General features: G+C 42.4%; 2 protein-coding genes and 1 long non-coding RNA gene across 3 annotated transcripts in view; 1 reads left to right on the top strand and 2 right to left on the bottom strand.

Moving 5' to 3' along the window:
• Positions 1-1,339: 1,339 nt before the first annotated feature.
• Positions 1,340-3,142, bottom strand: LOC140078088 (uncharacterized). Its single transcript, XR_011849892.1, has 2 exons — positions 2,447-3,142; positions 1,340-2,322 (listed from the first exon to the last, which is right to left on the bottom strand). It is a non-coding gene; the product is annotated as an uncharacterized lncRNA (long non-coding RNA).
• Positions 3,143-3,548: 406 nt separating this feature from the next.
• Positions 3,549-10,695, bottom strand: LOC140078034 (uncharacterized). The gene is made up of 6 exons (XM_072125813.1): positions 10,567-10,695; positions 6,454-6,567; positions 5,768-5,827; positions 5,304-5,478; positions 4,898-5,041; positions 3,549-4,488 (listed from the first exon to the last, which is right to left on the bottom strand). The coding sequence occupies exons 2-6, from the start codon at positions 6,553-6,555 to the stop codon at positions 3,962-3,964; spliced, it is 1,008 nt and encodes a 335-aa protein (XP_071981914.1). The 5' UTR covers positions 6,556-6,567; positions 10,567-10,695; the 3' UTR covers positions 3,549-3,961.
• The window catches only part of LOC140078033 (WD repeat-containing protein 62-like), a 24,032-nt gene continuing 20,477 nt past the window's right edge, over positions 10,626-14,180 (top strand). Inside the window, exon 1 of the mRNA XM_072125812.1 lies at positions 10,626-11,056. Coding sequence (XP_071981913.1) covers positions 10,943-11,056 — 114 coding nt within the window. The 5' untranslated portion in view covers positions 10,626-10,942. The remainder of the gene's footprint in view (positions 11,057-14,180) is intronic.

Raw genomic sequence — 14,180 nt, 5'->3', positions numbered from 1 at the left:
TGCTCTCGGAGAACCTGTCTGAATGCAGTTTCTGGGGTGATGTTTATAATATCTTGGAGATGGTATATTCCACTGTACTGAGATTGCTGTTGCTTCTAGGGTGCCGCTTAGTGATGCGGCCCCTTAAAGTTTGACAATGTAACCCTTGGACCAATAAATGTTGTTCACCCCTGGAATAAATCATTAGATCAGCATTTAAAGAACATCTACCATTTGCTTTGAAGCATTATGAAGCAAACCTACCTTGAGAATGCTGTAGCTACACTGATGCAGAAACCTATCTTGTTTAATCACTGAGCCAAGTGGTTTTGCTGAAAACAATTATAAAATTACGATAAAGAGGCTCTGTCACTCCTGTGGCTGCTCTGTGCTTCTCCTCACCCTAATTATGCACTGTTCCAGAGAACGATGTAATCACTGTGTTGTCCCTGACAGGCAGAAGTAATCAATCACTGCACCATTTCCCAACTGCTGTGTATGAGTCATCGGCTTACGTTGATTAGTCCTGTCTGGACAGTTGAGGCAGTGTGTGTGGTGTGTGTGTGACTAATGTGTTTATGTATGGCAGCCAGCTTTCCCAAGGTCCTGAATGACATTGCAGCATAAGGCCCTGCAGTATACTGTCACAGGCTCCTAGGAAGGCTTATGGGGGGCGGGATGAGGCAGCCTTATGGCTGCTGTCGGAGTGTATAATTAGGGTAAGAGCCTCATTATCAAAATTTTATAATTTGTTTATTGAGTAAAACCACCTGATACAAGGAATAAACAAGATATGTTTCTGCATCAGTGTCGCTACAGCATTCTCAAGGTATGATTGGTTCATAATGTATAAAAGCAAATGGTAGGTTTCCTTTAAATTATTTTCTCTTTCAGATTTTTCATTTATGTTTTTATATGTTTGCAGAGTTGGACTCCGCGGCCCTGTTGGCTTTACATCGGGATTCTGACAAACAATAGTTTTTTTTTTTTGGATAACGTTCCGAGTTCAGGATCACACCGGTTCCTGGAGCAGAACTCAAGGCTTTATTTCTGCGCAGAGATGCGCTTCTGCTTTACGGACTCGAAATGGAAAAAAAAAAAAACAAACTCTACAAAAAGTTTATCTTAAGTAATTTCCATTGGACCATTCAATTACAAAAAAAAAAAAGGCAAATTCCAAAATCTTCCAACATCCTTCATAACACAGTAAGAATCCAATATCCATCACATAATTGGGATGCAGAGACATAATAGGTACAATTCACGCTGGGATCCCCCGGACATGTTTAATGGTTGTCCAATGGGGGAAACTGTTACTACCTGCACTCCCATATATATATATATAAAAAAAAAAAAAGTAAATTATTTGTGTAACAAAAAGTTCTAAAATTTTCCAATTACTTGGATGGATTTCTAGAAGATTTATAGTTTATTTCTTGTGGACAAAAACTGGTCATTTGATGTCACACAGGTGCACGGCTCATTATATCCCCGGTCATTTGATGTCACACAGGTGCACGGCTCATTATATCCCCGGTCATTTGATGTCACACAGGTGCACGTCTCGTTATATACCCAGTCATGTGATGTCACACAGGTGCACGGCTCATATCCCCGGTCATGTGATGTCACACAGGTGCACGGCTCATTATATCCCCGGTCAAGTGATGTCACACAGGTGCACGGCTCATATCCCTGGTCATGTGATGTCACACAAGTGCAATCAGACCTGTGTGTTATGAGCCATGCACCTGTGTGACATCACATGACCAGGGAACGGTGTTTATCTACAGGAAGTAAACAGTGAAGCCTCCTATAGAATGACAGCAAGCAGAGATCTAGGAAACTGAGGAATTGATACAGAAAGTAAACTGCTAAATTCTATAACTTTTCATTACACAAACAATATGAATTATTTTGCTGAAATTGGATAACACCTCCAAGAATCAGAAAAATGTCCCTGGGGTCAGGGTGGGAAAAAGGTCACCCAGCTTCCCCTGTAATTAATCAATACAAAATCTCACCATTATTATCAGGTTTTCACTTTTTCCATAATTCACACACTTTTCCCACCGTTTCACCTCCCTCCAGGGTCTCTTCCAGCTTTTCTATCATCACATATGGAACAAGTTAAATACTCAGAAGCATCTCATATCATGGAACGGATACAATTCAGGACTTGAGGAAAGCTGGGTGAGGGGCCCTGAAAGAGCTGAAGTGACACAAAAGTGATCAATCCATCACTTCCATCCTGGATCCAATAACTGTAACAGCATCCTTTAGGTCCAGATCAACTTTTCGAATTCAAAGTGTCTGCACAGACCCAAAATTAAATGATTGACCCTAGTCGCCCCTAGAGGGAGCTTATGAGTTCACTGCATACATTTCGTCACAGATCTAATAATATTGATAGCATATCCAGGTATATGTCATGTCAGTCATTATTAGATTCATGGAGGTCCTACACCTAGCCACCCCTTGAGGAAGCTGACAGCTCCATTCTCTGTGCTGTGGCTGAAAATAGTCACTGCAGCGTAGCTCCCATACAAATGAATCAGTCCTAATCTGCAGTAACGAAAGCTGACCATTACACAGAGAACGGCGCCATCTGCCTCCTCTTCTGTTTATTAGCAGCAGAGAACATCTGATCAGTTGGGTTAAGCCTCAACCAATCTCATACTGAAGACTTAAAGGGGTTTTTATTTTTATCATGAACACAAGTTAGGCCCTACCTTTACTTCCCAATCAGTGGGGGTCTCAGAGCTGAGACCCCCACAGATCACAAAAACAAGGGGACCAATGGGGTCCTACGTACCTCCGTCAGACCCCTTGTTGCTCCATCAGACTAATGGAGCAGATGGCTGCGCATGACCGTCCTGCTCCATTAATCTCTATGGTGCTGATGGTGATCAGTGAGCGCGGCGCTCAGCAATTTCCCTCAGCTCCATAGAGATTAATGGAGCAGAACGGTCATGCGTGGCCAATTTCGTGATCTGTGGGGGTCTCAGCACTGAGACCCCCCACTGATCAGCAAGCTAGGCCCCTATCCACTTGTCTTCATGAGAAAACCCCTTTAAGGAAAAGTCCTTTAAAGGAAACCTACCACTTGAAGTGGCAGGTTTCCGATGGCAATACTGAGCACCAGCTCAGGGTGAGCTGGTGCCGGAGCTTATTTTAGTTAGTGTTTTAAACTTTATAGCCGGCGCAGGGAGGTACGCGCTCGGCGCTCACCGTGCACGCGGCTCTCATTCACTTCCTATGTAGCCGCGCGCACGGTAAGCGCCGAGCGCGTACCTGCCTGCGCCGGCTATAAAGTTTAAAAAGTGTTTTAAACCGCGATACCGCGGTTTAAAACACTAACTAAAATAAGCTCCGGCATCAGCTCACCCTGAGCTGGTGCTCGGTATTGCCATTGCTTCAAGTGGTAGGTTTCCTTTAATGCAAAAGCAGAATGCAGTCAGCTCCCCCTAGTGGATGCTCAATATTAACTTCATATATTTTACATAAATCTACATCTCTGCAGGAGATTTGCAGCAGCAAAAAAATAAAGCTATAAAACACGTATGAAATTAAATCTACAGATAATTTGGAACCCAATTAGATCAAGAGACACCAACTTAGTGTCCATTAATTGACATCCCCTTTATCCCGTTCACAATAACATGGGTCATGCACTGTGATTTGGAAGGTGGTCGCATGTGGCCTCTTTCCATCGACTTATAGGGGAATTCAATAGCCAAAGTTAAAGAAGAGGGCAGCACCTGCGAGGCAGAGGTGGGACCACCCCTTTAAGATCTAATGATGACCATATGGGCTAAACTCAAGGACTGATTGATTGTTTTAGATGTTAAAGGAACACTCCAGATAAAACTGAGAACTCCCATTCAGGCTCCCCATTGACATCACACCCCGGTCAGTTTAATCTAGAGTGCCCCTTTAAGAAGGATAGAATACGAATAGAAGACGCCATCACCATTGATTCCTAGGTGTTGAACCCCGCCTGGTCATCCCAGACATCCCTGTTTTTGCGGGGGTTGCACTTGTGGATGACAGACTTGAACTTGGTGGAGAACCTTTTGCCGCACTCGTCGCACTGGTGGGGCTTCACCCCGTGCACCACGCTGTAATGTCTCATGGCGCTGGACTTGTGCTTGAACATCTGTCCGCAGGCGATGCACCGGAAAGGCTTCTCCTCCAAGAGCACCCGGTCGATGAACTGCAGGCGCGACGGCTCCGGGGGCTTGTCCTGGTTGGAGGGTTTAATGTTCGTGAACGGGTAAAAGCTTCTGCTGTTGCCGCCACATATAAAGCGTTCGCTGACGCTCCAGATGTTGGGGTGCCAGCGATAGTGGGGGGCAGGTGCAGCGGCCGGGGTATAAGTCTTATTAACTAGGCTCTCATATGTACCGTCCTCCTTTATCTCTTCCGTCATCTCTACCTTGATTTCACTTTCATTCAGTAATGAGGTCACAGGGATGGAGTCATCTATGATGGACGGAAAGGAGGTGGCTGCCGAGAAATCACAGCATAAAGGGTTATTCCTTCACAGAATAGTGAGTGCAGCTCTGGGGTATAATACAGGATGTAACTCAGGATCAGTACAGGATAAGTAATGTCATGTATGTATACAGTGACTGCACCAGCAGCAGAATAGTGAGTGCAGCTCTGGGGTATAATACAGGATGTAACTCAGGATCAGTACAGGATAAGTAATGTCATGTATGTACATAGTGACTGCACCAGCAGCAGAATAGTGAGTGCAGCTCTGGTGTATAATACTGGATGTAACTCAGGATCAGTACAGGATAAGTAATGTCATGTATGTACACAGTGACTGCACCAGCAGCAGAATAGTGAGTGCAGCTCCTGAGTATAATACGTGTTATGTATGTTCCCAGCATATTATTTGCCCTCCTACCTGCAGAGGTCCCGGGGTGTGCACTGCTCCGGGCATATCTGTGTTTCTCCTTGTAGTCCTCCTCTTCCTCCTCATCACACTCCACAACATTCTTTGCACTGATGGAGTCGTAGTCTATTTCTTCCACATGGAGATCTGATAATTCTTAATAAAGAAATATAGAAGGATATAAAGGACTATGAGCAGTATACCAGACCCAGGCACCAGCATTATGAGTAATTTTTGCCCCTGAGGTGCTATACTGGGGTCTACATCCATACCCACAGTGTTCCTCCTAAGCCGTATTTCCAGGGTAAGTTATTGTGTGACCCCTTATGAGGAGTCGCCATCCATTCCTCCTCCCATGACTGGCGCTCTGTCTGATTTATGTGTAATTCTACTAATAAAGTTATTCTATGGAGATTACCTGGGGAGCTCCGGTCATGGTCATCCTCTGCCGTCTCTGGGTCTGCGATGTCCATTGTGTCGGTGACAGGTCCGGTCTCGGTTATGATGTTCTGGTACTGCTGCTTGTGTCCTTTCACATAGTCCCATTCCTCCATAGAGAAATAGACGGCGATGTCATCGCATTTCACAGGCACCTACAAACACAGTGATGGCCGCAAGGAGGCCGACCTCTAGGTCAGTTCAGAAGAGACCAATTACAATACACAAGGAGCACATCCAGCACTACTCTGCTGTACTGGCTCATAAATACGAGCTTGGGCCATGTTCACACACAATATCTCCAGATGAGGGAATCGGACCCCCACTGTAAAGGGGTTGGACTGCCACGTCATTAGAACAGGAACCCAACCCCTTTAGGCTTCTCAGGGTCCAGTAGAGTATAGAATCGGCAGACAGCGTTATCACAACATGATGGGTGCTCACCGTCTCTGCTTTTGGGTGAATGCAGCAGTGCGGAGACTTCTTCATCACAAGGACATATTTCTACAAGACAGAAGTGCACAGACAGAGGATTGTTACTCCTGTAGTAATGATACTACACAGGTCTCTATATATAGGACGTCTGCTTCCACCTCCCCCTGATGCTTTACACTGCAGCTCTGCCTGCTCATACCTGCCACTGTGTATGTACAAAATGTGCTGCAAGTCCTAGCAGCCTGTAAAAGGAGGCAGAGCTGCAGTGTAAAGCACGGAGGAGGGACAGCTAATACTTCCGAGACAGACCGTTGGATTTCACACTACTTTAGACTCCGATAGACAAGGCAGCAGTCACGGATCACAGCTGTAATTTAAAGGGGTTTTCTAGGATAACTGAAGGGGAAAAGAAGTTCCTACGTTGTTCCAGTACATACGGTATTTGGCTTGGATCTAGGGTGGTCACAGGAACCATTACACCCACTCTTAGACCAAAGGAATTCACTTCCTTTGTTGCCCCCTGGTCCATTTGTTAGTCAAGTGTGGTCCCCGGACCCTCTAGAACTTCCGGGTGGGCGCAGAGTCGTAAACTGGAAGTACCGGAGCAACGCGGGATCCAGGAGCCACCTCAGAGTTCCTAGAAAGCCCCTTTAAATGAAGGTACTGCCTGGATATAGTGATGTGATACGTCTTACTTCTCCCGTCAGCAGGTAGATGATCTCCAGGGCGTGATTGAGGATCTTCTCAGATATCTTCTCCTTGGAGAGGCCCAGATTTGATGCAATGTGATCCAGCATTGTCAACGAAGGCTGCGGGTGAAGAGGAGAAGACAGATGAATAGTACAGGACACCAAAGTCCCCCCCCCCATATCCTCAGTGTGAAGCTCCACTGCCGATGCCTGACCAATTATGGACCTCTGCTTCCCCCAGCACTGAAAAAAAACACAACTCCCATCATGTTCAGACATTTGTGGCTATAACCAGCCAAGACGTAAGATCTTCTGTAAATCGCTAGAGATTAACTACAAGTTCTGGGTGCACAGAACCCCAATATTGTGATTTGACCCCCCTTTAATATAGGGTCACTTTATAATATCCAATATACTACAATCCCTGATTTTAAAATCTCTGCTTGCTGTGAGTAACTCCTGAAGCAGAAGCCTCATAGGAGACTTCAGATTTCCGACAGGTACTTGGGATTAGTTGGTAGATTTAAAACCCTCATTGAAAATGCACATCAAAACCCATCCTGATAAACCAGGGACATTATTCATAGGTCCAGGCACCGGGACGGTGGTATCTTCTGATAAGTGTTATCCATGCCCTCCTTCCTTCTAACTTTTAAAGTTATACAAATGTACCTTAAGGGCTGTTTGATGTGTTACCAGAGCCCCTCTGTGCTGCAGCTTCACAGGCTGTTACACTGTCTCCAATACCCCCTCAGCACTTTTCCCCTACCTCTGGCTGATATAATCTAACACAGTGGGAGCGATAATTGCTCCTGCACAGTGTAACAGCCTATAAAGCTACAGCACAGAGGGGCTCTGGTTACACCCCTAGAGTCCTTCTGACTCATTATGATAATTATAAAAGTTGATTTTAGAAGGACGGAGGCCATGGATAACACACATAAGAAGTTACCACAGTCCCGGTGCCTGGATCTATGAGTAATGTCCCTGGTTTATCATGATGGATTCTGATGGGGATTTATTTTCTTATAAAACAGAATTCCCAGTCTATCCAGTCACACATTTTTAACCCCTAGGCGCACCAGGACGTTATAGTACGTCCCGGTGGCTAGATACTTAGCGCACCAGGACGCACTATAACGTCCTGCTTCTGGCACCGGCTCACGAACGGAGCCGGTACCAGAAGCAGCGGCTGTCAGCTGTCTAGTACAGCTGACAGCCTGCGCTAACACCCGCGATCGGAGCCGACTCCGATCGCGGGTGTTAACCCCTTACACGCCGCGGTCAAGCATGACCGCGGCGTGTAAGGGTCTTCCCCCTATGGATCGGATCCCCCGTGCCGCTTACCGGGGGATCCGATCCTCTCCTGGGCAGCTCCGAGGACTGGCATGTGCCCCGGAGCTGCCCGGCTAAAATGAATAAGATTTTCTCCAAATTAGTTTTTATTCAGTACAATTGAATAAAATACACAAAACCCCCACATATTTGGTATCCCTGCGTCCGTAACAATCTGCATAATAAAACAGAATCGTTATTAGATCCGCAAAGTGAACCCCGTAAAAAACAACCTCAAAAAACTCTCTGAAAAAAAGATGATTTTTTATTAATGCCCTTTAAAAATGCTCTAAAAAGTGATTTAAAAAAGTTACGCAATCTAAAATAAGACCACTAAAAAGAACAATCCTTCTCGCAAAAAATAAGCCCTTAAACAGATTTGTGAGGTGAAAAATAAAAAAGTTATGCATATGAAAGACGGTGATGCTAAAATTAACAACAATTTTGCCAAATTACTTTTTATTCAGTAAAAATGGGAAAAAATTAAAAATATATATAAATGAAGTATTTTTGTAATCGTGGCGACCCATAGAATAAAAATAATATACTATTTTTATGGTATGGTAAACGGGCAAAAAAAAACCACATAAAAATGTTCCTAAAAATTGACGATTTTCATTTCCTCCACCAACAAAGCTTTAATTAAATCTCACCAATTAGCTATAGATGCCCCAAAATTATGTACCAGAAAAGTGCATCTCATGTGGCAAAAGAAATAAGCCCCTATAGGTGCACAATAAAAAAAGAAAAAAATTATAGCCTGTACAATGTGACATAGCAAATCTGATTTGGATGGCGCCTCCTTCCCTTCTATGCCCGGCCGTGCGCCCATACAGCAGGTTACCACCACATATAGGGTATCGGTGTACTCGGGAGAAATTGGGTATCAAACTTTGTGGAGCCTTTTTTCATTTAATCCATTGTAAATGTTTAATTTTCCACCCAAAATGAGTGTATTGTGAAAAAATATTACAATTTTCAGACTGCACCTCCGTTTTGTTTTAACCCCTATAAAACACCTAAAGGGTTAACAAACTTCTTAAAAGTGGTTTTTCATACGTTGAGGGGTGTAGTTTCCACAATGGGGTAATTTACGAGTCTCGCTATTATTTAGGCCTCTCAGTGTCAATTAGAAGTTGAGCAGGTCCATCTAAGTACGGGTTTTGGTGATTTTACAAAAAATGTGAAAAATGATACCTAAATTCTGAGCCTCAGAACATTCTAGTAAAATATGTGGAATCTTAAAAAAACCATGCCAACATAAAGCAGACATTTGGGAAATGTAAGTTATGAATTTATTTGGGTGCTATGACTATCTGCATCAAAAGTAGAGAATTTAGAACGTTGAAAATATAGAATTTTTCCAATTTTTTGCCAAATTTTGTTTTTTTTTCATAACTAAACGCAAAAGATTTCATCCAAATTTTTAAACTAATTTGAAGTACAATGTGTCACGAGAAAACAATCTCAAAATCCCCTGGATTTCTCATAGCGTTCCCACGCTATAACCACTTATAGTGACACAGGGCAGATTTGAAAAATGGGTCCGCGTCCTTTAGGCCAAAAGATGCTGTGTCCCGTAGGGGTTAATAGTTGCCTCCTTTTAACCCTCCTCATTCTCCTATATCCCTGTCCTCTCCCAGGCGTATTGATTTCTCCTTCCGGCTTTTACTCCAGATACTATTCACTGCTGATAGTTTGTTACAATTGTGCCCAGTGGCTTTAGAAGATCAGCCTGGATCTCATGTGATACAATGTAGCGCAGTATAGAGTCATGTGCTGCTGATTATTACACAACGATTCCCTATATGACTTTAAGGATCCCCAAAATAGGGGTCCTAACCATATCCCAAGGATTTGAAGTGGCTGATACTCACGAATGTGATCTGACACATCACAGAACCGCATGCAGTCAGTGAATAGAGTTGCACTGCATGTACCTAACCAAAATTATACCCAGGACCCCCGCTCCTAGCACAACAGTGTGGTCCAGATCATCAGGTATAGGATATTCCATGGATTCTACGGCAGCAAACCCTCATCTGTGAAGAGTGATCCCATTAGAATGAACGTTTCTATTCACTGACAGCAAGCAGAGATCTTAAAACGTTCCCAAATCACAAACACCCTTCCAAAAATTGATGTTTTGTTATCAGATTATATTTTACTTTTGTCATTGGGACACAGGTTGTTGCCATTTGTGCACATTTTGGGTGGATACCCCTAAATATGGTGGAAAAAGTATTTTGAACAGGAGATGGGCCATAATGGGTGTGGAGGGGAAGAAAAAGAGGATTTATGGAAAGTTATCAGCCAGTTATAGCTTTAATTGTTGATAAACTGGAGAAACAGGAGAGGGGGAGGCAGCTGAGGGGAACAGAAACGCCACAACATTCACAGGAAGAGGTCGACACTGCACAGAAAGCAAAATGGCCGCGGCAGCCAATCAGCGATCAGCTAACACCTCAAACATCCAACCGTCAGCATGCAAGCAAGTGCCTGATTGGTTGCGGCTGCAAATGGACGATTTTGCTAGAAAACGCAGCACATTCGCCTCTCCATGGGGCGTTATCATTGCGCTTCATGTAACAACACAGCGAAAGCTCTGCGCGAGCGGGGCAGCAGCGGAGATATGCGTTACAGCGAGCGCTGAGGAATGCGAGGTGCCAAAGCATGCTGGGAGTTGTAGTCCACCACCCCCTGTACATAGTGCGGTCACAGAGATGCAGCGGGGAGCATAAAACTCTCACAGACAGAACAAACAGCCAGAAAGACAGTTCTTACCTTCCTTAGAAACGGGCTCTGCTTCGATTGGTTACTTTTGTGTCATGTGACCTCCAGAAGCAATGATTGCTGGGAGTTGTAGTGAAAGGGGGCTAACGTTTTAAAGGATTAGCCAATCAAAGCAGCGAACGGTTCAAGCCAATGACAGCTACATTTCGTATTGCTATACCATAACACCGCCCCTTTTAAGTCACAGCCAATCCGGAAAGGAAGTAGCGATATGTTCTTTGACGATTGACATATCTCGGGGCCTGTCCTGTGATCAATAAACTTGGATGGGCGTGGAATCGCTTCTGAGGAACTCCGCCTCTTATGTTTTTGTCCAATCAGAGAACTGGCAGTTGATGCTGGGTTTAGCGGCAGTTTTGAACGGGACATGTCGGAGGGGAACAGCGCAAACCACCGGATACAGAGCAGCTCCCCGCCCGCCCGGCGCCGCTCATCCCGAGGAGGCATGGGGACCGCCGGCACCGGGAAGGGGAGCAGACAGGTCAGCGGGGCATGAACCATCTACCGGGTAGAGGAGTGTTATACATAACTGCTAGAATACTGCCCCCTATGTACAAGAATATAACTGCTATAATACTGCCCCCTATGTACAAGAATATAACTACTATAATACTGCCCCCTATGTACAAGAATATAACTACTATAATACTGCTCCCTATGTACAAGAATATAACTACTATAATACTGCCCCCTATGTACAAGAATATAACTACTATAATACTGCTCCCTATGTACAAGAATATAACTACTATAATACTGCCCCTATGTACAAGACTATAACTACTATAATACTGCCCCCTATGTACAAGAATATAACTACTATAATACTGCCCCTATGTACAAGAATATAACTACTATAATACTGCCCCCTATGTACAAGAATATAACTACTATAATACTGCCGCCTATGTACAGGAATAAAACTACTATAATACCGCCCGCTATGTACAAGAATATAACTACTATAATACTGCCCCCTATGTACAAGACTATAACTACTATAATACTGCCCCCTATGTACAAGAATATAACTACTATAATACTGCCCCTATGTACAAGAATATAACTACTATAGTACTGCCCCTATGTACAAGAATATAACTGCTATAATACTGCCCCCTATGTACAGGAATATAACTACTATAATACTGCCCCCTATGTACAAGAATATAACTACTATAATACTGCCCCCTATGTACAAGAATATAACTACTATAATACTGCTCCCTATGTACAGGAATATAACTACTATAATACTGCCCCCTATGTACAAGAATATAACTACTATTATACTGCCCCTATGTACAGGAATATAACTACTATAATACCGCCCGCTATGTACAAGAATATAACTACTATAATACCGCCCGCTATGTACAAGACTATAACTACTATAATACTGCCCCCTATGTACAAGAATATAACTACTATAATACTGCCCCCTATGTACAAGAATATAACTACTATAATACTGCCCCTTATGTACAGGAATATAACTACTATAATACTGCCCCTATGTACAAGAATATAACTGCTATAATACTGCCCCCTATGTACAGGAATATAACTACTATAATACTGCCCCTATGTACAAGAATATAACTACTATAGTACTGCCCCTATGTACAAGAATATAACTGCTATAATACTGCCCCCTATGTACAGGAATATAACTACTATAATACTGCCCCCTATGTACAAGAATATAACTACTATAATACTGCCCCCTATGTACAAGAATATAACTACTATAATACTGCTCCCTATGTACAGGAATATAACTACTATAATACTGCCCCCTATGTACAAGAATATAACTACTATTATACTGCCCCTATGTACAGGAATATAACTACTATAATACCGCCCGCTATGTACAGGAATATAACTACTATAATACTGCCCCCTATGTACAAGACTATAACTACTATAATACTGCCCCCTATGTACAAGAATATAACTACTATAATACTGCCCCCTATGTACAAGAATATAACTACTATAATACTGCCCCTTATGTACAGGAATATAACTACTATAATACTGCCCCTATGTACAAGAATATAACTGCTATAATACTGCCCCCTATGTACAGGAATATAACTACTATAATACTGCCCCCTATGTACAAGAATATAACTACTATAATACTGCCCCCTATGTACAAGAATATAACTACTATAATACTGCCCCCTATGTACAAGAATATAACTACTATAATACTGCTCCCTATGTACAGGAATATAACTACTATAATACTGCCCCCTATGTACAAGAATATAACTACTATTATACTGCCCCTATGTACAGGAATATAACTACTATAATACCGCCCGCTATGTACAAGACTATAACTACTATAATACTGCCCCTATGTACAAGAATATAACTACTAGAATACTGCCCCCTATGTACAGGAATATAACTACTATAATACTGCCCCTATGTACAAGAATATAACTACTAGAATACTGCCCCCTATGTACAAGAATATAACTACTAGAATACTGCCCCCTATGTACAAGAATATAACTACTAGAATACTGCCCCCTATGTACAAGAATATAACTACTATAATACTGCCCCTTATGTACAGGAATATAACTACTATAATACTGCCCCCTATGTACAGGAATATAACTACTATAATACTGCCCCCTATGTACAAGAATATAACTACTATAATACTGCCCCCTATGTACAAGAATATAACTACTATAATACTGCCCCCTATGTACAAGAATATAACTACTATAATACTGCCCCCTATGTACAAGAATATAACTACTATAATACTGCCCCCTATGTACAAGAATATAACTACTATAATACTGCCCCTTATGTACAGGAATATAACTACTATAATACTGCCCCCTATGTACAGGAATATAACTACTATAATACTGCCCCCTATGTACAAGAATATAACTACTATAATACTGCCCCCTATGTACAAGAATATAACTACTATAATACTGCCCCCTATGTACAAGAATATAACTACTATAATACTGCCCCTATGTACAAGAATATAACTACTATAATACTGCCCCTATGTACAAGAATATAACTGCTATAATACTGCCCCCTATGTACAGGAATATAACTACTATAATACTGCCCCCTATGTACAAGAATATAACTACTATAATACTGCCCCCTATGTACAAGAATATAACTACTATAATACTGCTCCCTATGTACAGGAATATAACTACTATAATACTGCTCCCTATGTACAAGAATATAACTACTATAATACTGCCCCCTATGTACAAGAATATAACTACTATAATACTGCTCCCTATGTACAGGAATATAACTACTATAATACTGCTCCCTATGTACAAGAATATAACTACTATTATACTGCCCCTATGTACAAGAATATAACTACTATAATACTGCCCCCTATGTACAAGACTAAAACTACTATAATACTGCTCCCTATGTACAAGAATATAACTACTATAATACTGCCCCCTATGTACAAGAATATAACTACTATAATACTGCCCCCTATGTACAAGAATATAACTACTATAGTACTGCCCCTATGTACAAGAATATAACTGCTATAATACTGCCCCCTATGTACAGGAATA

The sequence above is a fragment of the Engystomops pustulosus genome, chromosome 9 (genome assembly GCF_040894005.1).
Source record: "Engystomops pustulosus chromosome 9, aEngPut4.maternal, whole genome shotgun sequence".
In the NCBI taxonomy this organism is placed as follows: Eukaryota; Metazoa; Chordata; class Amphibia; order Anura; family Leptodactylidae; genus Engystomops; species Engystomops pustulosus.
Note: the sequence above shows the minus strand (reverse complement) of the source record. Positions and strands in the feature narration are given on the sequence as shown.